Here is a 25,508-nt window from a genome sequence, read left to right as displayed (position 1 = left end):
AGGTCTCAGAATGACAGAATATGAAAGCTGAACGTGTAATGAAAGGACAAGGGGAGGTTAAGAGGCAAAACTGGCAGAAACCAACTACTAAACCAAGGTTCTGGTCACATGGAAAACAGAAAGCCTCAGCATGGTTGGCGTAATGCGGAAACGAGCCAGAGGTGTCCCTCCAGAAAGGAAACTTGAAGGGGTATTTTCCAAACAAGCAGATAACCTTGCACCTTCCCAGTTTTCTATGAAATAAGATACAAAACCTGACACTCCTGGGAAATGTCAGCGCCCTGCCTGCTTCCCAGGGAAAGCTCTTGAACTGTGCCCAGCAGCCACCTGGGTATCTCTCTCCCAACAAAATAGCTCTCAGCTTCTTTTCCCCTTGAAGTATGAGGCATCTAAAAAGAGGATGGAAAGCACCTAACAGATCATTCTTAACTTGGGGCCTTAAAGGAGAACGCGGGATATATTCTTGGGAAATAGGCAAGAGTTTCTCAACTGCTGCTGTTTAAGTGCGAACCAAAGACTGAGGCCACAAGTCCATGCCCTGACAAAAATCCCACTGGACAGCCACGTATTTAAAGCACCCCACTACCAACTCAGCCTTACAAAGTGTAGAATTGACAGGTAGGGATGCTGGCTTTTCAGCAGCCACTGCTGGAAGGAGCCAATAACCCCCAAGCTGCAATGGCAGGAGTATCTGCTATTTGTTTTCTTGATTTTTTTAATCTCTTTTTCCCTTTCTTAGCACTTTCCCAGTTAAAAATGGTGCTTTTTTACACTATGCTTACAGTCATTCTTCTCTACTTTCAACTCCACCACTTTACTCATAACCGAGTCACAAGTGACCAGCACACACCCACACTCTGTACCCAGTGCAGAACCCCCTGTACAGAGGTGTATTTTCTTCAGAGCCCCTGAGGGTCTGCACACCTACGTGTGACAGGGAACACGCTTATGGGAACTGCTTGCAGCAGTGCCTGGAGCGTAAATATTGCCATTGCAAAATCACATTTTTCACATTAACGTTTCAGAAACCATATAGGGAGGAGTTCTTTTAGGATCGATACTCTCTGCCAGGACTGAAACCTACCTCTTTCCTGAAACCCTGCTACCAATGCTACCAAACAGACAGGTTATGGAAGAGCCATGAGACAGGATGGGAAGTGCTTGAGAAGCAGTTTCAGGGTGTCAGAAGCTATCCTTTCCAACCTGGTTCTTCCCTCTGGAAAGCTGCAGCTCCCACCCCAACACCACTCTCCAGGATTTGAAGCAGGCTAGTGATACCAATGACAAGTCTATCAGGGTCCTAACTCCATCAGGCATCAGGGGATGCCCACTGCAACTCCATTTCATGTCACATCCTTTCTCTTCATGATCAATTGACTTGAAGCTGCATAATAAAAATCCCGTTAAATTGGTATTAATTGGAAATTTACCAAATTATGTCCAAAGAAATGGCCCAGTTTGAAAGCAGTGTGGAAGACTGGTAGGTTTAGAGCTCTGCCATTTGTGTAACATCAGCGTGCAACCAGAAATAGAAGTGAAATTTCAGGAAGTCTGTTCACATCAAATACTTACTAGATGGCCCAGCTAAATTCAGACAAGAAAGTAACTTAGAATAAATATGTATTTTAACAAGACTCTAATTATTAAAAAGGAAGCCTAAAACCAGCGTAAAGTATAGTTAGACTAAGTTTCCTACATTTATCATCTCTATCTAGAGTACTGCTTATAAATATAACTAAAACCAGAATGTACCACAGCAGTTTTTTAGCAAAAGCATTTAAGAACAACAGCACTGGCCATCAGTTCCCCTGGCACTAACATGTCTAGAGCTGGATTTCGCCTCCTTACTGCCTCGTGTTCGTGCCATTTGAAATGCAAGGCTCTGTGTGGGACCAGACCCAAAGCCTCACCTCCATCACCTTCTGCTTTACTGAAGTCAAATTTCTGAAAACTCAGCACCTGCAAGTAACACAGACTGTCTGAATTAAAATCCTTCCTGGTCATTCAGTAAGTGCCGAGTCAAAGGGCGTGTTTTCAACCAAATTCATTTCTGCAGGAACCAAGCATGCTGTCAGATAAGCACAATAAACATAACTCTACACACCTCACTTGTGATTAATTCCTCCTTTTCCTGTTATGACAGCCAGCTGGGATTCAACCTAGACCAAGCCCTGCAATGTCAAATGAGGCAGGAAGGGTCAACCCACCTATTTAGACCCACCTACCTGTTTATAAGTGAATTAGACAGGCCTGCCTAATTAGGCAGTTCAAACATTTTTTCCATGAAATACATAAAACCCCAAGCAAAAGTTGCTGAACCACTTGCCTGAAGTGACAATGAACGTACAAATCTGCTTTCAGAAGTCCAAAAGAAAGTGGATTGCAAAAACCATTTCTAGGTGAAGAAACCTAACAGTGGCTCTTTCACAGAAAGCCTTTAAAAAAATACATCTACCCACATAACTCTAAGATGAGAAGAGGTTGGATACTGTCCACTGGAAGCATAAAACAGCTTTCCTGTTAAGGATTGGACCAAGGCAATGGAGAAAATTGAGGCTTTTTTTTTTTTTTTTTTTTTTTTTTTTTACTGTTGAAGTCTGTTCCCTCCACACTCCAGAGGCCCCAAAACACACACCCACCCACAAGTATGAGTGCTTCACCTAAATGAAGAAATACCTGCATGTTTCTGAACCTACGAAGACAGAGCTTTGATCTTACTTTATAGTAAGATCAAAATACAATCTCAATATATTACGTATTTTTTAAAAATAGAATCACGAAGTACAGCATGAACTTTAAGAAGCATGTGACTGGCAAGTAAAAACATGCAGCATTAATGCCGTTGTTCCAATCTTCCAACTAAACTTGGCTCCACCTTACTACACTTAGTAAATACAAGTATCTCGATAAATTCTCAATGATCTCACTATTTTCTGAAAATAGCATGGAATTATTCAACATTTGTTCCCCTCCACGTTCTTCCCTCTTCCCCTATTTCTTGGTCCAAGTCCAGGCAATCTTCCCAGTGACAGAAGTTTGCAAAACAAGGAAGAAAAGGGAAGAATTCAGGAGCAGCATGGATAGTCTGCTACTGTCAGTGTTCAGAGTATCCCTTCATCACATCATTTATTGCTGTTTGTTAGGCAATGGATCTATACAGAACATTACATGAAAACCTAAAAAAACAGGAACCTCACTTATAGGGAAATACCAGAGTGGTTTGCAGCTATTGAATATCTTTACTATACTGTAAACAAAGGAAAACCTCAATCATACTTCCAGAAGAACAATGGCGTAAGACATCACCTGCTTTGTTTTTGTAAAACAAACTTGATGCCATCACCCTGGACAGAAGACTCAATCCTTACATGAACTAACATGCTTGTGCAATGCATTTGTCCAACGCAAGATACCGAAATACCTTTAAAGAAACTGACCCAGCTATAATTTGTTCCTTTTGAGTTTGGAATTTTGAATATACACACCTGTGCTCCTGGTACAGGGCCGAAAGGGTTTGGTGGTCTCATGACGGGCTGACTGTATATTAAAGTTGGCTGTGTCATTACTGGAATACCTCCCATCTGTGATGGCTGAAAAAAATCAGGACAATATTAAGTCATATGTAGCGTTAACATATTTCAACTAATTAAGAAGAGAAAGGAAGATGGTAAGTGCATGAAAAGCCTTGGTCATATTAGATATGTGCAGTCATACAAAACATTTCTACATTATTCCACAAATACAGGTTACTAGTAAGAAACAGCATTGTTAAGGAATATTCACAGTAACAACAAAGCCCATTTAATCTCTTGCTGCACAGATCTGAAACACTGAAATACTTGTTTAAACACAGCATTTGTGCTGCTCATCTTGCCCCTAACGCTGAAGTCTGACAACACTTCCCTGTTCATGCCTCCAAAAGTAGAAGAGCCATTTTACAGGGATCAATGCAGAGCTGGTGGAGTTCAGGAAAAAATCAAAACTGCGAACTACACATAAAGTTAACAGTAAGTCATTTTGCAATCCAAGTCTGAAGTGTTCTGAGATTCTGACAAATTAAGAATTTAACATATAATAATGGTTTTAGGAGTGTATTACTGCTCTTAGGAAAAGCTAAAGACTAGCTTGTAAAACAGGTCAACAGTTACGAGATTTCTCACAGTAAATGTCTTGAGTCAAGCATGAATGAGCCCGAGTGACTTTTGGGATGTGTCCTAAGGCCAATCAGTCATTCTGTAACAGCCCATCTCATCCATCTGCTCAGATGTTGCATGTTTTTGAATAAGTAACAGCAACTCAGAACAACAGAGCTACAACTACTATTAATTCTAGTTGCCATTTCCTACTGGCATTTAAAGCTGCTTTATGCAAGATTACTTTCTAAAGATGTTACCTTCCCCAGCTGCTCAATCAGAATCACCAAGAAAATGCTTTTTGTACCTGCAGTGCCAACTTGTGTTGACCAAGTTTGAAGGGGATGGGTAATGGAGAACACAAGACCCTCCAGAACACCATTTGTCACATTGGCTGTTTACTTACTGAAGGCACAGGAATTATAAATTGTGAATCAAATTTGATTATATGATGAAGCATTACAGCTTTTTCTGTTGTACAAATCAGGGAGCCACTGAGCAAAATAATTGTTCCAGGAAAACTCCCTCAGAACTGTGCTATATCAGTACAAGCTGTGGTGGTTTTACTCAGGTGGGCAGCCGAGCTCCACCACAACCGCTCTCTCACTCCCCCTCTCCTCAAAGAGGAAGGGGGAGAAAATACAACACAGAGAACTCGAGGTTTGAGATAAGAAAGGTTTAATTAAAGGGAAAGGGAATGGGAGGAAAAAAAACAGAGACAAAAGAAGCAATCAGTCCGTGCGGAAGCACAGAGAGAGGAAAAATTATTCTCTACTTCCCATCAGCGAGCGGTGTTTGGCCACGTCCTGGGAAGCAGGGCCCCAAACGCGTAGTGGTTGTTCAGGAGGAACAGCCCCCTCCCCCACGAGAGCCCCCCCTTTTATTGCTGAGTGTGACATCAGGTGTTATGGAATATCCCTTTGGTTGGTTTAGGTCAGCTGCCCCAGCAATGTCCCCTCCCCATCACTTGCCCACCCCCAGCCTGCTGGCTCTTGGGGGCTTGGAAGGAGTCCTGATGCTGTGCCAGCACTATGCAGCAATAGACACAACACTGGAGTGATATCAGTGCTGTTCCAGCTACGAGTGCAGAGTACAGCACTGTGTAGGCTGCTGTAGGGAAAAGGTGACTCCAGTTCAGACAGACCCAACACACAAGCACACTAATAAAGAAGAGTTAAAGCACATAATTTCAGAAGTTTTCTTAGTTCCAATTTGAAAATAACACTGAACAACCTTGCAGAGCAACAAGCAGAGAAATCAGGTCTGTATCAAAAGACTTGTGGTGCTGGTGTGACAGCAAGAGCTGCAATTCTCAAGCGACACCACGACACAGTGCCACAACCTCACAGGTTTATAGCATCATCCATACAGACACCTTTTGCTGAGGTTGGGAGCACGGACCTGGGGATGGTTTCAGTTCAGTAATAAAACACTCCTGTTGTGAGTGTGGCTATACTTACATGATATATCTAATCCTACACAAATGCAGCCCAACAAGAACACAGTGTCTTAAGTTAAGCAAAAAACAACCAAGTAAAGTAAGAAAAGCCTGAATTTCATGTAAAAAGACACTATGCTCACGCAGAAAACCAGGTTTTTAATGATCTGGTGAAGAATAAGGGGCTGAAATTCAGTCTTCAGGGAAGCAGTTCACAAAAAAAAATCACCGCTACTGCAATAAGCATTTAAATTGCAATAAGCAATGAAATCCTAACAGAGTGTCTGACTTCTGTTGGGATTACACCAGCTGTACTTACCATCCCATAGCCCATCATTCCTGTCGGTGTTGTGGCAGGGTATGCCATGACGGGTGGTGCCTGAAGGGACAAACAGGGGTGAAATGAGAGGTGGAGCCCAGCTGCACGCTGCAGCGCTTGGCATGTCATGAATATAGCAAAGAGCAATTGTGCACTTATTAGAAGTTGCAGTCTTGCGTTAAAATGTACCCAAACTATTGGAGACAGAGTATCTAAGCTAAAGCTTCTAGATGACCTTGATAATTTTATAATTAAATATTTGCTTTTGAACTGTTTGAATTCTGGCTGACTAAACTGCAAGCTACCATTCTGCTGGCTTTCTTCGCTTTTTCTTTAAAGAACAAAGTATGATAAACAGAAATTTTAGAGGGAAAATTCAGAAATTTATTTTTGAATCCCATGAAGTAAATGTTTATATTTCAAAATCAGAAGTAACGGTGCACAAAGGACCTTAAGAGAGCATTTTAAGGATCAAAAGGCCAAATTCCCATTGCTTTTGCGGACATTACAGGAATTCTCTTCTTTTTAGCCAAGGGATTTTCCTACCATGTTCCAGTATAAATTCAACTTTAACATCTAAGGATTGGGATAGTAACTTAACTGGCTTTTCTTGTCTCTTGCTCAGTCTCAAAGTAAATCTAGGTAACAGGATGATTAATTCTAAAACTACAGTGGAATCATTCACTTAAGCAGACAGAAGTCCAAAAAGAATTTGATTTACATCTACATAGAAAATGTGAATCTGTACCTTACATTCCCTCTCACTCACCCACTTAGTGCACTCAATTTGAATAGGTTAAAAATCCCCTTAATACTTTATAGATGTGCTTATATTACCCGTAACCCACTCGTAACTTTTGTGAAGTTACAAGAATGCTGTCAACGGGAAAAAACTGGGATGAAGCTACTGTTTATAAACAACTTGGCAACATGTACGTAAAAACAGCTGACAACTCTTAGAAAGTAGAAAAATATTTTAAAGACAGCTCTTCGTATCAGAACCACTTTGTTTTTTCAGTTTCATGGGCCACTTTTGAAATTACTATAAACTCTTACAAGGACAAAAAAGGTTTAGTTGTTTTTCTGGACTACGAATTGTGCTTATAAGTATTCAGATAGCTTGCTGTCTAACCTCTCCACCTCCTGTCAGCTTCTCTTAAGAAAAAGTTTAATTTCTGTGTCCTGTGCTGTGGGGAGTACTGTTCACGATGAGACAAAGACCATACACATCTCAGTGCACAGGAGATTGTTAATACAGAAAAAAGGGAATCAGCAAAATATCCATAATGCTGCATTAATTACAGCAGACAAGTGGTAAACTAACAAATAAAGCATCAGCAATGCTGCTTCTGGAGTCAATTCTGAAGTATCTATCAGCTGCCTGTTCGTGTACAGTGGCTGGTGTCACTGACATTTCAGTTGTCACCAGGAAAGATTTCCCCAATCAAGAATCATCTACACTGCCTACTACCCAGGTACTCCACACAGCAGGAAAGGCTGCCCTGAGGGGTTTTGTTTGCCTGTTTTGTTTGTTTGTTTTATTGCTTCCTTTTTTTTTTTTTTTTTTGCTTACGCACTTACAAACATGCTGACTAAATTTGTTTTGTGAGTGCTCAAGTATAGACCTACCACCTTTTATTAGTTACCCTGCAATGAAAACAGGATACAGGGAAAGACCAATATTTACATTAAAAAACCTCTGAAAGGAAAAGAAACTGCATTCCTCAGACAGCAAGCACAGGTTACTGCTTGCCCACTGTAAACTGTCAGTGTGGATGTTCTTTTTTATAGGAGCATTGATGGCATATTGGTCTCTCCCCACTAAAAAAAAATTCAAGATCTACCATAAACGTGGATAAAGTGCCAAGTATAACAGAAGCCCGTGAGATTTCATGCAGTTATTCAAACACAAACACCTTATCTTCATTCAAAAGTCACCAAGTGCATTAAAGGCAGCACAGACACACACCCCAGCTCTCTGGCAGCAAATGGTACAGTTTAAAGCAAGGAAAAAAATCTCGGTATTTCCCATGCCATCATTCGAGTCAAGAGCCTGCAGAACACCTATGAAGTTTGTGTATGCTAGGAGAAGCTCAATTTTTGGCACACCAAGGATTTTAAAATGAGAAATGTGTAAATAGCAAGAAGGTTATGAGATTCTGCAACAGCAGTGGTTAATATCAGCATGCCAGTTGATTGCAAAAAGGCTGTGGGTTGTTTCACTTACGTATTGTGGAAAATGCATGCCATTCTGTATTTCCCAGGGAGAACAATTACATAATGCAATAACACTGGATTAGAAGCAAATACTTACACAACGGAATATACACAGATAGCATTTTAGTTCACAAATACATTAAATGTCTACCCCAACACATTCTTGTAATTCAAGTCATTTAATGAGACAACATACATCTGTGATACTGTCACCACTAGGTTCGTCACTAGTTTGCATAGTCCATTTATTTGATATATGCCTTTTTTCTGAAGGCAAGAAAGCCTTATTTTCAAAAGCATATTTATTTAGCAAGCAGCAGCAACTCCACAATAAATAGACCAGCACAGGAAGACAAACTTTCTTCTAGATTATTTCTAGTTTCCTCCTTTTTTTTTTTTTTTTTTTTTTTTAAATGTTAACAGAACAGTTTCACAGGAAAAGTGTCTCAAAAGTGTCTCTAAGGAATAAAAGCCGTTAAGTTTAATGACTTATCACAAGAAGATGTACACACAGGACACAAGTTATTCAACAGATCCAAGCACACACGTAAACTTAAACCACCAGTCGTTAAAGCAGGTGTGGAGTCCCAGTTTCTTCAATCCCTACATATCCTCCAGTAAGGCCCACAAATATTTCTGTCTACGTGACTGAGCTGGAAATGGGCACCCACTAGGGAAGATCTGGTGGATCCAGAGAGAGACTCTTTCCTAATCCACAATGTTTTATTATTATCCTGTGGCTTCAACCTCCCCCAGTCAATTACAGCTGCAATAAATCCTCAGGGACTTTTTGCTATCTGTTCTGTCAGTTCTCCAGGTCATTGGTGAAGAGTGAGTAGGATTCACATACAAAAGTGTTCATTAGCATTGTGAAAACTACCCATATAAACTCGGTTTTGGACACATTAGTCAAGAAACCTTGCCCTACACGCTATCCAACCTCCTTGCCAACACTACATGCTAAAATAGACATCACCAAAACTGACATGCATTAAAAACGATTGCACACATCAGGGCAGGAAAGCAGTAGTTACACACATTGAGAAAGCTATAGCCTGCGTTGCTGCACAGACACCTGTGCAAGTACCCCAGGATTAATCTTCCAGCCTGTTCTCACTCCCAGAGCACGCTACATGTTGTAACATCAGACATGCTTGACATATGGATGCACCTAAGAACACACTTTCCACACTTCTACTTATCCAGACTGTGAAGTGCCCTCCCACATCATCTCAATTCACAGCTTTATGTCAGTTTAGTGAAACACGAAGCCATGAGAGAGACTGGTCAAATACTAATTAATGATGAACTTGCATGTCACACTGCAACTCATTTACTAGAGCTGCACAGCTGACAAAAACAAAATCCAAAACACACATCTCAAACTGACTTCTTCAATTTTCTACTGCAACTACAGGTCACTTCCAAATTTTGGTTATTTATCAGTCCACATATCTAATTACACAGAACTCTATTTTAAAATGAGCATTTGCTTACCAACGTCGGAGCGTTCCACGCAGTTGTAGGTGCAATCTTGGGTTGCCAGTTGGAACCGCCTGTTAGTTTCTTTTCACCTGGCTGAGTCCAGTTTACATCACTTCAAATAAATTTGTAAATGGTTAGAAAACAATGGATTTGCTTACAGAATTCCCTCAGGCAAGTACCATTTCCTCTTTGAAATGTGACTTTCATTCAGCAAAGGAGTTGAAGAAAGGTCTCACGACAACTTGTTTTTGTAAGAAAAGCAAAGTGTCTAGCTTGAGCCACCTCAGCTTTATCTAAGCTCAGTCAAGTTCCCCAGTACAGGTAAGTTAGTCCAGCTGACTTTTCTTGGGTCAAAATAGGTTAGTTAAGAACAACTTCATACTAGATTCCTCAAATGATTTCACAATCAGCACAGAATGCCCCAATAAGCCTGGGGTAGTGGTTTCACAATCATTAATACAGCTCTACACACCTTTGAATTACACAGAAGTCTCTATAAGGTCTGCTACAACTACTACAACATTTGGATCAACTCATTTCCTGAATATGCAGAAAATCCAAAAGGAATCATAGAAAGGATGACACCTTGCCTGGTATCACTGCCATTACTACTCCACCTACAATCACCTTCAGCTTTCAACAATTCATTGCACCTCATATGAGAAATGAAGCCCTATCCCAAGCATGCTCTGAAGGTTAACGCAATATTGTTATGGAAAGGTTTGAACCTGTGCTTTCATAACATCTCACTACCAAGATAATTAAAATGCTCAACTTTTGATTAGGCATACTCACTTTTTAGCAGTTCCATTTCCAATGCCCAAATCTGTCACAAAGTAGGAAAAAAACACTATTGAAATTCCATTCACTTAGAAGAATCAAATAAGCATTTATATGCAAGTCATTCAGTACTTACTGCCTACAAGGTTGGCTAAAGATGAATCCAGATCATCTGACACTAACTTGTTCGGTGGTACTTTGGCAACTGGAAGACTCTGGTTTTGGGAGGCCACTGTTGGTTTTAGGAGACCACCTAATTCATCAAAGCCTGTGAATGATAAGCAAAATAAGCAATTTGAGTCACAGGCCTCCTGTGAATGTTCAGTTAAGTAGACAGCAAGTTCAACACAAAAGCTAAAATACAAACTTTAACCTAGTGATACGACAAAGTATAAGAAGTAGAAGACTACTATGCCTATGGATAAAGGAGATATTTAGTACAGGAAGGAGATTTTACTCTACTGGTTTAACTTATGTGACATCTATTTTACATGAAATGGATTCACAATGACTAAAGCAATGGAAATGTAAAACAAAATTAAGAATATCTAAAAGATTACAATCTTATCAAAATATGTATTTTTGTTTTTAAGCAGATCACTGGTTTGGCCAAAACTAATCCAATACCAAAAGAATCCAATGTCAAAAGACCAGAAAGTATTTACTTTCCAGATGCTCAAAAGAACATATGATTACAATCCAAATTAACTGTTTTGATTATTTTCAGGAAATGATCATATAAGATAAATCATCTCCACGTCCAAATCTAATACATCAGTAAATAAGTGTTAAAAAAATGTGTTGCACGTAAAGAAGCAACATTAACTCTACTTCTTATGCCTGTGGTCTCCAAGTGCAATCTTACGTTGACAACACAAATGAAAAAGGCTGTTCACTGTGTGAAGTTTTAATGCACAAAAGCTTTAAGTGCAGGAAATAAATGTAAACATTTCATCAGAATGCATGCAGAAATAGCACGTAAGGAACAAGTTTTTTGATCATCCAAGAAAGAGCTGGATGAAGAATGCTGTTATTGACCTTTTAAAGCCCACTTTCTTTTTTTCAGCTGGAACACTGTCACAGCAGTATGAATAAAAACAGATTAAGTGATTTATACTTCAACAATAAATAAAATGTTAAAGGACATATGTCATCTATTTTAGTACACATCTTACCACCAGAATCTAGGACAACATTAGAAGATTTGTTTCCAAACACAGACTCAAAGTCAACATTAAGGCCAGCTGATGGCTGTGGTTGAGCAACAGGGGACGGAGTGAACCCTGTGGGGAAAAAGAAGGAAGTTTAATGCTTTTGTGAAGTATATTTCCCATAAATTTACCTTCTTATGCAAGATAAGCCAAACAAACACATAGATTATTTAAATACTGCAAAAAGATTAGGAATACCTCAAATACCCAGATTATACCCTGACATCAAGAAGCGTATAGGGAAAGAGCTAAAAGCAGTTTAAAAATATTCATAAAAAAAAAGCTTCTCTCAAAATATAGGGCAGATGGGCCATGGCAGACCCTCGCCCATTGCTAAATCTCTGCACTATTTATAACATCTTCTTTTACAAACTACTTACAATAGATGTATTAAGAAATAATCATTGTGTTTTTGCAGGCAATGCAAGTGGCTGGATACAGAATCTGTTTCAAAATCAGCTGCCTGTAGAATGCTCTCTTCATCTTTTGTGTTAGTTGAGCTCCTCTCAGATACAACCAGAGCAAAATCCATACTATCCCAAGATGCCTGACTTGTAATCCCTCAGTTAGAGGCTCCTAATACTAACATTTTTATAACGCTTGCTTTGTTATATTTAAGAACACGTTAATTACTTCATTTGTCTCCTCTCGTGCACCTGTAGAGCAGATACAGTCTGCTTGTTAAGTGTTCTCCAAATACATACACTTTTTTCAATGCTTAAAGTTTATCGCGGCACAAAGTATTAAGATTTTGGGGCAGTATTAAATAAAGTCGATGGGTCAATAATATGAAAGTGAGTGCTGAGCTGTTTCTAAACTCACATTTCTGATGTTACATATAGCACACATGCAAGCCTGTGCATACATGTGTGCCTCTACATCTCGACATTCAGGCAGTTACAGAAGTAGTTATTCCTTTTGTGTGAGAAGCACCAAGGGATGCAATGCCAGCGTGAAAACCAACTTTTCTGTTAGAGAACAGAAAATTTGATGATACAGAGAAATAAAAGGAAAGGGTGACAAATAATTTAGTAATAAAACATCTCCATGAACCGATGTGTCAGATTTCATGTTGTTTGCTGTGACAGCTCATTTCAATCTTACTGTTCTCCTGAAATAAGTGAGCTTTCACCTAACAATTAGTAACTATGTGGTGCTATCCTTGTACAGAAACTTCACAGAATAGACTGATTTGCATCACCTTTTCTTCTTATTTGTTTTAAAGGAACATACAAGTCAAAGGCATCCACTGCTAAGAAATTATACAGCTTATATTAAAAACAAACCAAAGGAAAATTTTGACCAGCATACAGCAACACAAGGGCAGCAGTAGTGTGGGAGAGGATAGAGGGTAAATAAACAACAAACCAAAATGAGTATCTTTGTGACAAGGGTACCGTCAGGTTGTAACAAGCCATTTCAGAGACTCTGAACTGCAGATAGGAATTCCTTTGATGGGATGTCCTGCAACTTTTAAAATCGTGCCTGTACCAATAAAAAATGTGACTTAAAATAGCTCTGATTTTTCTTTAAGAAAATGGGCTTAACTGGTACGAGCTAAACCTCCTGCTCTCACATTTTAGGATGTTTCAAGCTACGTAAAGCTAAGCGAGAAGACAAAATGTTACATGGGACTCCTTTGAGTCAGGCTCTGAGAAGATCTAATCCTACTCTTGGTAGGAACCATCAGTCCAGGGCACGTTGTCTAACCTACACGTTGGGAAAGGTGCAAAGGCCAGACAGAGCTCCTTTAAGAGAGTAAAACAAGACTTGACAGGAACTAATTATTCTATTTTTTGGATATGGAACAAAGGAAACAGTGACATGGAGGATTTAACCTTTCATTAAATGAATCCAGTTGGTTTCTATTTAAAGACAGTAAAACAAAATGTAACTTTATGTGCTTAAGAGTTAACTCTCCCACAAAACATTCACTGAAGGTATTCCTAAACCTGGCATTGCAGCAATGTTAACACTCTTTCTGCCTGGTTTAGATGGATTATCTGTCAGAGTCCACAGCCTGGTTAACAACTGTCAGCGAGGTATTCCTGAAATAGCATCAGTGCCAAGTCACTATGCTGACACTACACAGCTGCACAAGTGATTAGACGGTAATTTAATGCAGCAAAGACCTTTTGCATGTTTTGTTGCAAACCTTTGTTCTAGTTTAGTGCACTGCTTAAGAGCAGGATATCAACTGAAGTGGCAGAAGCAGCAACATCCCAGTCTCTTTGTCTTCAAAACAGTGAGGCTGAGTTAGATGAGAAGGTATTTAAAATGTGGAAGCCTTTCATGTGGTGTGCGGCACCATGGGAACTACAGGAAATCCTGAAATGGGGAGATACTCATTTCTCATACTAAATACTTAGCACGAGCTGAAAATAGATAAATCACTTGTGACAACACATCTAGCATAAGCACTACTACATGAATCAAAGTTGGAGGCAAAGTAATAACACACTTCTGTAGCCAATGATATACCTACTAGGTCTAGGCACACAACACATTCACATTTCCGTGCTCGTGGTAAGGCTGCATCCCATTACCTACCTCCAAATAGACCAGCTACAGAAGAAGGCTCATTGCGGAAATGAGAAGCATTAGGGTAAGCTTGAGGACCACAAAAAGAGTCTGATAAGGCATGGCACACAAAAGAGAGAAAGCCAGGAAAGGAGAAGAAGGAGAGTTACAGAAAGAGAACCAAGATATACTCAATTTGCTATTCAGAAATTTAATTTCAGGTTAGCCTATAAACCCACATATAATCTAATAACATAGAAATAACACAGTGGAATTAATACACACAAGACATACGAGAAACAAGTTTTCATTGTCTATAATACTAAAGGGAAGAAGAACTGTTTCAACACCACAGCTATGTTAGGATAAACACATTTTTCTTTTCTTTTCAAGCAAATGCCATGTTTTACACCCTTGGGAAAAAAAAAAAAAAAAAAAAAAACAAGTGTAAAAGCTTCAAGGCATTTTTTTTTTAATATACCTGACGTATAATGATACAGCCCAACAGTGGATTCATATTTGGTTGCCACAAAGGGATTTAGTTCAGTAAATGGATTGTAATGATCTAAAGAATCAGAAAGAATTATTTTAAATCCACGTTCACATTAACGTAGCACCTTGCCTGTGCTACCACTAAAGCTGCATCTACATTTCACTGAGCAATCTGCCAGGAAGTCACACTTTGGATTGAGACACGACTTTACAGAATGAGATGCTGGAAGGGAAAGCAGGGTCACAAGGCCATCCATCTCCGGTGATTTCAGGGCTGGAGTGTGACGAATGTGACACCAAACCATCCCCAAGGCCCACCCCGCTGCTCGCTGACAGCCCTGCACTGACACAGCTTTTTGTATGGCTGCAGAACAAATGCACAGGATGTGGTGGAATAACATCCCTAGTGAAAAAGGTGTATTGCAAACAGTCATTCTCCATCCGCCTGCAGCCATACACATTGTCTTGGAAGCATGGGAAAGAGAGATTAGAGAAAGACCAGGTTATTATGCAGGAGTAACAGCTTGAAGTATTTGTAAGCTCCTGCCTTAGCCAGCTAATCTGCCCTGGGAATTCTGGACAGGAGTTTCACAGCACAAGTTCTGCTCTGGAGACTTGCTTCTCTTCCTCTCCCCCCACCAAGAAAAGACAAGACAGAAAACTGGTCAAAATATAGGTGGTATGCCTATCTCTGAAACGATCCTTTGTTTTATCCCTGTTAACAAATGTCAGAGCTACCAAATCTCTCTTATAAGGCAGTCTGGATTCTTCTGAGATATATTCTAGTGGGGTTCAATCTGCAAAAAGAAAGCCCCGTTGGTTCGGCAAGGCTGTCTTTAAACCAAAGTTTGCTTAGGAACAGAACTAACGTATAATTAACTGATTTTTACTAAGAAAGCTAAAATTCAAAACGTAATCAATTAGTAAGTACTTGCACCAACAGAAATGGCACAGGGATTTCTAGTATGACAGCACATTGAATCACCTCTGAACTAAGTTATTCATAGCTTTTAAAAGGTGAGCTCTTAGTCAATCGCCTGGTAGGTAGAGTTTGAGCACAGTACGTACCAAAATGCCCACGGCTTTATCAGTTTTGTTAATGCCAACACAACTGGGGAAAAAACACAGGAGCTTACTTTTTTTTTCAGGGATATTTATAAAGAATTTTTCAACATGAGGAACAGAAAGTAGCATTTCCTTTCAATTCTTAGAAATATAATTTTACCTTAAAATTCCCAAACATAAAAAACTGGGTTGAGAGGTACTGAAATGCAACTGCTTTAACTGTAAGCAAGTTTCTTTACATCAAAAAGAAAACCACTTAGGCAGTTAAGCAAGGATACTAACGCTATTTTCATGGCATGGCTATAAAATCAAGTTCTAACATAGCACAAAAGCCCCAAATGACCGGCTTCCAGTTCCTCTAAAGCCCCACAAATATACTTTAGAAACCAGAATACTATTAAAATTTTAGGAAACAGGTAATTAGTTTAAAACGGTACTTTACCAACAAACATTTCATGTGTGGGTGTCCTACTGGTGAAAGTAGAAACATCAGAAGACACAGACAGATGAGCAGCATCGTTAGTTTTTGTAAGGAAAGGATTTAGGTTTGGAATGGCATCATCAACATTATCAACAGTAGCAGAAAAAGGATCTGTCCAATTCCAGAGAGCAAGAGAAAGAAGAAAAGGGAGATGGATTTAGTTATATGTTACTTCCTAGGGATAGGAGAGTAAGAATTCAGAGTAGTCCAGGAAGTATAGTCTTCTCCTGGACATCTCTAAATTTGGGATGACCTAACTAATATTACCTAATTTTCAAGTTGTCCAGAGCTATCCACTCCCTGCTCGAGAGAAAGACTACAGGTATTAGCCATTCATGTAATTTTCATGTAATTTTAAAATGAATGAATACCATCTTGGTCTTATATCGTGTGCTTCTTCCATAGTTTTATATGGAGAATTAGTACATTACTTCTCTTTAAACACAACCAGCTTTTGCCTGCCTCAGACATGCTCCCCTGATGCTTCCAAAATATTCTCCGGAGCAGTGACTGCCTCCTACCACAACAGAGTCCAGATGGGAAGAAAGTAGTCAACTCTAGGGCTGGATTTAACAAAATAAATAAAGAACATCTCCCAAACCCCAACACTGGAGCTGTTAACCTGCACTTTCCCATCTCCTGATCTTTAAACTTTGTTTATGGATTTCTACTTACTGGGCATCATGTAATTCTTGAGAGCTTTACCTGCACTGAGGTAGGCACACGGGGCAGAAGCCTGTTTCTTACTGCCAACAGCCATTATCTGCGAGCAACCAAAAACCTGCTCTGCTTAAAGGGACAACAGCCAGGAGCAGTGTCAAAGAGACAGTGCCTGACTAAAAACCAACAGACAGCAGTGGGAATAAGGGAAATATAGATCTGTGTGAGTGACTTCCTAGACACAGAAGAGTTTTGAGGTTTCTTCAGGACGTATACAGCATTCCAGGATCCAGCATATAAAAAGAAAAGGGAACACAGCTAGAATGAAATAACTTACTGGCAAAAAGAAGTGAGGCTTAGCTGTCTGGCTTCAAAGTACATGAATCCTTGATGGAAAACTCAAGAACTCCCTGGTGAGATCAGCAAGAACTGCATCTAGCCCTGTGTATGACTGTTTTATCACATTACCTAGAACTGCAGCTTGCTCTTCTAGAAAAAATCACATACAGAAATGTTGGAGTAATAGTTGTAAGAGATTTCTTGAGTGATTCACTGTTTTGGCACATTTTTCTTTTAAACCTAGTTAGACTACAGCTTACCCACAACTCTTACAAATACTGCAGTGATGTAGGCAGCAGCTTCAAACTATTTTCTCTGCCCAAATCTGACCTTCACGATTCTTAACTATAAATCCTAAATAGCCTGGTATCATGTAGCTTTCAGTCATGTAAGTGCTAAAGAAAATGAAGTCTTTGAATCATTGAATTATTTTTTGCAGGCTTAATACACACTTTCATTTTCTGTAAGCTTGACAACTTAGTAAGACTTGACTTCTCTCCTGGAGTGCCTGGCTACATCACAAGAACAAGCACCTTCAAAGGCCTTTTTATAAATCATTGTTATCAAAATCACAGTGCCCAACAGTGAGTAAAGGATAAGCACCATAAACTAGTATTGTATTTGTTATATACACCAACAATACAAAGCCTTCAAATGTCTTACACCTGTTTTAGACAACCATATTACCACCTAACGTACTTGTGGATGTGCCAGTCACCTGAAACTGCATCCTTGCTTGCAGGTACTTATAACTGCTGTCTGTTACGAATGCTATTTCGGAATGTGCAGAACAAACAGATCTGACAATAAAACAGATGAGATTATTCTGTAATCAATGCCTGCTTGCTTGTTCTGTTGCTGCTTCACATTGTTCTGATTCTATTGTTTCTCCTTGCAACTGGAAAAATTCCCATCAGATAGAGCAAACTGATTATTTCCATACTGATACATTTGTTGCGCTTCTTAAATTTAGGTACAAATTGGTAACTGGCAAGTATACCAGAACAAATACTGCTGGAGTGGTCTCTGAACAATCCCAATAAACATCTTTGATAAAAACTTCCTTTACTCTTTTTAGCTTTTTTTTTTTTTTTTTTTTTTAATATTGGTTTACAATATTTGTTTGTATCTACTATCCACTGAAATTAAACATATACTAAATAGGGCAACTGTTAAATACCACCTTCTGTTCCCAAATACCAAGACTGCATAAAAATTCATGTTTTGGCTAGGAAGACCACGCAATGCAATTTTATATTATCAGGATTTTGTCAGAAATGTAACCTGGTTTTAGACTCTCTGCTGGTCTGTCTCATTCTAGCTCTAGCTGGCGTGTTCAAGTCTCAAAACCTGCCAATGCTGTGACACAGGTGACAAAGGTAATTGAAAATTAATTAGGTTGGGGTAATTCACATCCCAGCATATTCAAATTAAAAAAAAAATTACTGTCTCTCCTGACAGCAACACCTAAACATTTCTAGAGCCTAATTTCATCCTTGAATACACATGGCATCTGCTTGTGTCAAGGGAACCGCTCTGCACCTTCAGGCTATCTGAAGGCATTAGTGATTCAAGTGCATTTAAAAAAAAAAAAAGTAATCTAAATTTGGCCAACTTCTGTCTTTAAGTTATCCGTCAAGAAGTATCTTACCTGACATTAAGAATGACAAAGGTTTTCCAGGGGTATCTCTCACAATTTGAAAAAAATAAACTGAAAACATGCGATTCAGAACCTATTCTTTGGGAGTTTTTAACCTCGTTATTAGCTTTAACATTTTTTCAGGACGACAATGAAAGGCAGCAACCCAAATATAATGCCTCTGTAACAGTTTATCCTTTTATTACATATCTAAGAGTTGCTGCATGGAAGTCACAATCTTTACCTGTCTCTTGTCCATCTGCACCTGGTTCCATACTCTTCTCAAAGTCACCACATACACCAAATACAAACATCATCATGTCAGAAAATTACCTAAGGGAGGGATGCTGTGCAGTGGTTAGAGCACAGGACTGGAAATACCTCAGGTCCCATTCTTGGCTCTGCCACTGACTGGCCGTATGACTTCAGGCAAGTCAGTTAATTGCTCAGATTTCCCCATCTGTAAAATGTGGAAAGCACTTCTTATCTACCTTGCCTATGTGAAGTGAGTGTTCATGTCTGTAAAGCCACATAGCTTTCATTAAAAGAAAATGAATCTAACAAAAAAACCCTGGTGATCTCAGAGCTTTGACCTAAAACTTCAGCAGAACATCTGTAATTTAATCTTCTAAGTATTTAGAAATGTGCCATTAGTAAGCAGATTATCAATGACTATTACTGAAGACCTTACCAGGAGTAAGGCACAACATTAAACAAACAGACTTCCAGGCTCAATTTCAGGTTATTAATACCAAAAATAATAAAGATAATAAAAAACCCTAGATTGTGAATGACATTCATGTGGAAGGTAACTTCCTTGTCTAATTCCCACCCCTGAGATAATTAGGACAAGCTGAAACAGAAGGGACTACCAAAAGCAAACAAGATGAGCCAAAACATTTCTCTCCATTTCTAAACTTTAAGCCTAATAAGCATTGAAATTTGTAGGCATAGCTTGATATGCTCCCCACTGCATCTTTCTCAAATATGCTCTGCTCAGCCAAACTGAAGGACAAGTAAGCTGTGAGTTTTTTTTAAGCTAGCACATATATTACTAGTGCTTCCATCACCCAAAACCATGTGTTATTTCCCTACAGATGAACACAAAAAGATACAAGACACAAAGCACACAACAAAAGTAAACAGGAAAGTAGAATACATATGCTGTTTATTACAAAAATAAGTTAGTTAACTGGAAAGATGTTTCGGAAAAGCTATAGCTCAAATAGAAATAGTGATGTAAAGTTTCAGAATAGTATTTTCCAATGCCTATAAAGCTTTTTGACGTAGCACCTCCTACTTTTTTTTTTTTCCACACCATAAAAGAAATTTGTTACAAATCAGATGCTTGTTAAAATGCTTATCTGGAGATAGCCACAGAATAAAATAGTAAGCTATGGAACTAAGTGTCATTTATATAGAAAGGTAAAAAGAAACATTCTGTAAGAGATTTTTAATCCTCCACCAGTATAACCAACAACACAAGCCACCAGCATGTGTTACCTACACAAGAAGTATTCTGTAACACTGCAAAGCAGAAAAGAGAAGAACGGCAACAGCTTTGACCATAACCTTTAAGATTAACTGATCTTGAAGCACCACTCATGATGTACTGGAACACTCCTGCCCTGCCTCCCTGGTTTAAGGGCATGCCTAGATCAGTAATATCATCTAACTTCCCATTCAGTCCATCATAGTAATGGGGCAGAATAAAAATGTGCATATTCTGAAATAAATTGAAGAGATTCCCTTTCACAATTTAGCTCTTCAGTTAAAAAAAAAAAAAAAAGCTTCGGCTGGATCTCTTTCTTTGATTTAGCCACAGTTAATTTGCTTTTATAGTTAAATACAAGTTTTCTGCTGCATTTCAAAGAGGTGCTTTGTTTTGTTTTCAAAAACTAGCTTTGGATTGTCTTGCTCTTTAGACACATTTGTCTCAACAATTGCCTCATCTAAATTCTTCTGTTATCACTTGCAAAACTGATTTTTAACTTCACACCATTTAAAACTTATTTGAAAACTTGCATATTCGAGTTCAGTACATGATACGGTTCAGTATCTGGCACGCATCTTCACAGAAATGATTTCTCACAGCTAAGCTTCTGTAGCTTGCTATGTGACCCTTGAAGACAGCAGTTATAAGGCTGACTCAGCTGGAACTAAAAGAACATTTTTATTAACAACTCTTATGTCAAGACTGCTTGTGATCACCACATGCTCCTATATTACTTTAATCTGTACCTGGATCTGACTTTTCCCCTGCTCCTTTAATCCATTTCTAGCTTGTCTTTGCAAGTTCTCTTCACAAGTTTTTCCTGAAGAAACAGCCCACAGACTAGGGAAACATTTCACAGGAATCTTGCCACAGCAATTAGAACCTTAATCTGAGTCAGGATTCTTACCTCCCCAGGTACTTCCTACTTGTGGAGCAGCAGATATTGGATGTACAGATGGATGAAACGTTGGCTGCAAATCAAGCAGATCATTTGGCAGTTTTGAAGTGCTACAACGACAAATTAATACAACTGTTTGAACTGCACACCATGGTTTTCAATACAAGGCAAACACTAATAATTGCCAACAGTAAAGGAAGCTTTGTTACAAATTGGCTGTTACAAAACAGATGCAACAAAGCCATAATCATAAAGCCTGCTGAATTTCATGTTTTCAGTTTTGCAGAAAAGTGTTAATATAGTAAGCAAGTTCTATTATATCAAATGACTTTTGCCAAAGCCAAGACAAAAATAAACAGCCTTCCCATCTTCCTTGCAGTCTAACACCATGGCTAAAACTCTTAAATTCAGTAATCTTCAGCAAAATAACCTCATGAAAACCCCACAGTGTGAGATCAGGCTGATGGAACTTACTTTAATGGGTTACACCATCAAAACGTTACACCTGAAACTCTACAATCTATCAGATCTATCTACTCAGATCTAAACCAAACTGAGATCCAAGAACATCCTACAGAAATGAAAAGTGAAGTCTAAAATACAACCATTGCAATGACTTCAAGAGTAAACAGGCACAATAAAAGGCATCTTCCAGCAAAGAGTTAATTTCAAAATCAAATTCCTCCTAAAAAAAAATGGAGCTCTGGTGTTCACCTGGAACTTTTCAGCATGTGAGATGAACCAACATCTGCACACTTGGCTATGGACAGCAGCAGAGTAACTGTGGCATTCAAGGTTCTTTTGAAATGAGATGGGCAGAGTTTAGCAGAGTTTAAAGGCTAGAAGGGGCATCCTAGACCTTTATCTCTTCCTGCTGACCCAATTCCTTGCATCATTCAGTTCTTACTATTTCACTTCAACAGTGATCAAAGTCACATTTTGCCACCACTGCCTCTATTAAAAAGTAGCATGGGCTGGCACAGCACTGTTAAGTGAGCACGAGAGTCAGTCGTTTTCAAGTAAAGCTCGTTCAGGTCATCAATTCAATGGAAACATTCCATCTAATAGCAAGCAACTGAACTTACAATCCAACAAACCCACTTCATGGCAGCTTCTGTTGTAAAATCTGTTCTTTGCTCATCAGTCATACTGCCAGCAACTGAATTTAGAAATATGAAGCATGTCTAGCCAGATATTTCTGTATTTCAGACCTTGTAAGAAGGAAAATCAGGCACTCAAAGTTCCTATTTCAAAGCATGCTGCCATTTCAAATAGTTTGGCCTCTAAAAAGTAATTTAAAAAAAAAATAAATCAAGGAAACCTTTCAGTTACGAACACTGACAGATTCTCAAGCTCCTTATACATGACTCAGCTATTTGCTACATATGTGGTGTCAAGTAACTTCCTACAATAGCTTTCTAGTGGGACAGAAGGCTGTAGAAGTGCTGACTCCTTCTAAAGAACTGCAAAGAGCAAAAGGGGGCAAGTAGATTCTTGCATGAGTTCTAATGAAACTAAGCAATTCTTCTTCAGGTTTAGGTTCAAATCCAAAGCAAAAATATGCCTTAGGAGAGTTATTTCCTTCTTCCGTACTCATAGCAGCACTGCACCTTCTGATATTATTCGATTTGACAAGTATTTTACAGAATAAAGCTCACAAGCTTACTCATACCAGCAGTTCCTGCTAGTCAAAGAGCAGGATTAGCAGGCACTGAGTACTCCTACACTATCTTTGCAAGTCCTTGCAGACAGATGTTCCACAGACAACTCAAGACTGTAAAAACCAGCTTCTCTTTTTTCAAACCCTGTTTCAGGCTGTCCTTTTTGTGAAAATCTACCCAGAACATTTGTTACAATTCAAGTTCTGAAGACTTAGAAATGCAACATATAAATCCTGTGTTATCTTTAAGACCTCCCATACTGAACTTTTATTTGATTTTGCCCAAAATAACCTGTAAGGTTCTCTGAGGGCAGGGCACGTGCATTTTACAGTTTCAACTGTCTTGCTTGCCTGACAACAGATACAAGAGCTGTCAGCAGTTGGTTCTTATCAAAAATTATTCTGCAAACAGAGGATGAAAAACATTTCTACATTGTTATTTTTAGTGACAGGTCATTTTCCCATCAACTTTACACAAAACATTTCAGTCACCAACACGCTCTACACCCAAACAACCTTCTCCAACCTATGCTCCTCTAAAGTTTAGAGGAAACCCTGGCTGCACGTCATCTCACAGTGAAGCAACATCATTGAAGCATACCTGTTTGAAGAGCTAGGGGTAGAAAAAATATCAATGGCTGGTGTAGTCATTATGCTTCCTGCTGCAGTCGACACAGGAGAAGCTGCAGTTGTTAAAGAGGTATGAGGTTTCTTTGCAAGTTCTTTTAGACGTTGCTCCTGTTGGGAAAGTGAGCTGGCATAAGAAATCCAGAAACAACATTTGTGTATATGAATTTAGAGGCAAGCAGAACAAAATCTATAGATTGTTTTTTTAATTATTCCACACAGTAGCGCGTCAGTTACTTAAGATAGTTACAAGAGTCAGCAGTGCCCCAAATCCTTCAGAAACTGCTTTAACAAACCCTTCACAAGTTGTACAGCATATGTAAGAATCTACTTCCAGTGCTTTGCCACCAGCACCCATCCAGTATCAACAACGCTGGCTTTTCACTCTGCTCTCTCAAGAATCTTAAGCTATCAAATAGAGCACAGAAGTCTTTTCAGTTAAAAGATCTGTATGCTTACCTTTAAAGCTTTCAAGCGAGCCTGTTCCTCCTCTAATGCAGCTTGTTTTTCCCTTTCATCAACTTTTGTCAGAGACAGGCCGGTGCTTGCAAGGGAAGAAACTGCATTGGAAAGGGTGGTAGCCCTGAAGTAATTGGACCAGAGAAAAGCTGGCTGTTAATAGGTGACACGTGATAGAAACATCTGAAGAACACTTTGCCTGTATCCACCCTCCTGCTCAGTCTCCCTTCGAACTCTTTAAAAACACTGGTTATATCACTATACAACACAACGTGGTAAGTTTCAATAAGATACACTGTATGAACTTGCAAAATAAAAATAAAAATAGAAATCAATCTATTCTCACATGTTGGATCATGGGTTTAGCTCCCTTAAATGTTTCCCCTCCTAACTCCGTCAGAGAAAGCTTTATTTGAAGCTTTTGCTCTTTCCCTATTGACTTAAGACAGCATTACGTGTAGATACACAGAAATCTCTGATGAACTAGGTTGCAATTCAAACTGTTGCTAATTTAATAGATTTAGTTAAGAAACTATCAGTGCAACTAGTAAAACCCAGATGAAAAGTCTGCAATTTACCATGCTTAACTGTGTGCAAAAAGATTCAAGTTAAATACTAAACTTCTAAAACAGACTAGAGTAACTCTACAAAAGCTAATAAGACAGTGCTGAAGTCCTAAAATTGTTACCACCATAAACAAGAAGCAGCAAAATGTGCCTTATTCTTTGAACACGAAAAACTAAATGCTATTTAATTTTGCAAGTCTTTTCCCCCATCCTCCAGTATTAAGGATTTTATTTAATCAAGTTAGTCGCCTAGAGGATTTCTCTAGATTGTACTATGTCTTTTAGCAAGCATTCAAAAACCAATGAATACTGTAATCCCCAATTACTTTGAGCATCCATTTTTAATTTAAGGACTTCTGGAAGCATTTTCTCGCTTCTGACAAAAAAAAAAAAAAAAAAAAGAAGATTCTCTCTCATCTCGAATCTTAATCACATTCATAAATAAATGCTCCGTAACTTATAGAAGTCTTAGATGTTAACAAAATGAGGATTACTGACAGTATTTTTTTTTTTTTAAAGTTTCTTCAATAGCTCAAGATGAGATGTTAGAAATTTAACTACTACACACGTGATTCTACAGCAAGTTTTTTCAGCTCCTTAGATTCTATTTCTGTTGACCTGGAAGAAACTGTCTGAAGAGCAAGACATCTGATAACCTGCTATGCCATGATAACTAATACAACACAATCTTCACTTCAGCAGAACCTATACAAACTTTAGTTCATAATGGAATCCCAAAATAACGGGCTTAACATTTGATTTATTTATTATGTTTTTTAAAGGACAAGGGCATAAGCACCTGCTTGCAGCTGTGGAGTCTTTGATTTTCTTTCCTTCTAGAGAAGCTAAATGCTGCTCCAAAGCATCAAGAAGGCTACTTGGTGCCTGGAAAGAGACACGACTGATAAGAGATAGGAAAAACCTAAGGACAAAGCAAGTCAGTAGTTAAAAGACTTTGAGAAAGTATAACTCTAAGGCAGCTCGTAACAACTCAAAATACTTATATCACATCTTGGCATCCAGT

At 38.8% G+C, this 25,508-nt stretch overlaps 1 protein-coding gene across 3 annotated transcripts in view; it reads right to left on the bottom strand.

Annotated features, from left to right (window-relative positions):
* PICALM (phosphatidylinositol binding clathrin assembly protein) overlaps window positions 1-25,508 on the bottom strand; it is a 65,450-nt gene that overhangs the window by 2,448 nt on the left and 37,494 nt on the right. For 2 of the 3 annotated variants that reach the window (XM_082769243.1, XM_082769245.1), the window contains exons 9-19: window positions 25,284-25,369; window positions 23,919-24,042; window positions 23,434-23,570; window positions 21,182-21,282; window positions 11,548-11,655; window positions 10,509-10,640; window positions 10,388-10,418; window positions 9,605-9,704; window positions 8,118-8,141; window positions 5,891-5,950; window positions 3,486-3,590 (exon numbers count right to left, since the gene is read on the bottom strand). In XM_082769243.1, coding sequence (XP_082625369.1) covers window positions 3,486-3,590; window positions 5,891-5,950; window positions 8,118-8,141; window positions 9,605-9,704; window positions 10,388-10,418; window positions 10,509-10,640; window positions 11,548-11,655; window positions 21,182-21,282; window positions 23,434-23,570; window positions 23,919-24,042; window positions 25,284-25,369 — 1,008 coding nt within the window. The remainder of the gene's footprint in view (window positions 1-3,485; window positions 3,591-5,890; window positions 5,951-8,117; window positions 8,142-9,604; window positions 9,705-10,387; window positions 10,419-10,508; window positions 10,641-11,547; window positions 11,656-21,181; window positions 21,283-23,433; window positions 23,571-23,918; window positions 24,043-25,283; window positions 25,370-25,508) is intronic. The other variant, XM_082769244.1, reaches the window with a different exon arrangement.

This window comes from Aythya marila, assembly GCF_965140915.1.
Source record: "Aythya marila genome assembly, chromosome: 1".
Classification (NCBI taxonomy): domain Eukaryota; kingdom Metazoa; phylum Chordata; class Aves; order Anseriformes; family Anatidae; genus Aythya; species Aythya marila.
The sequence above is the reverse complement of the archived record's forward strand: the minus strand, read 5'-3'. Positions and strand labels throughout refer to the sequence as shown.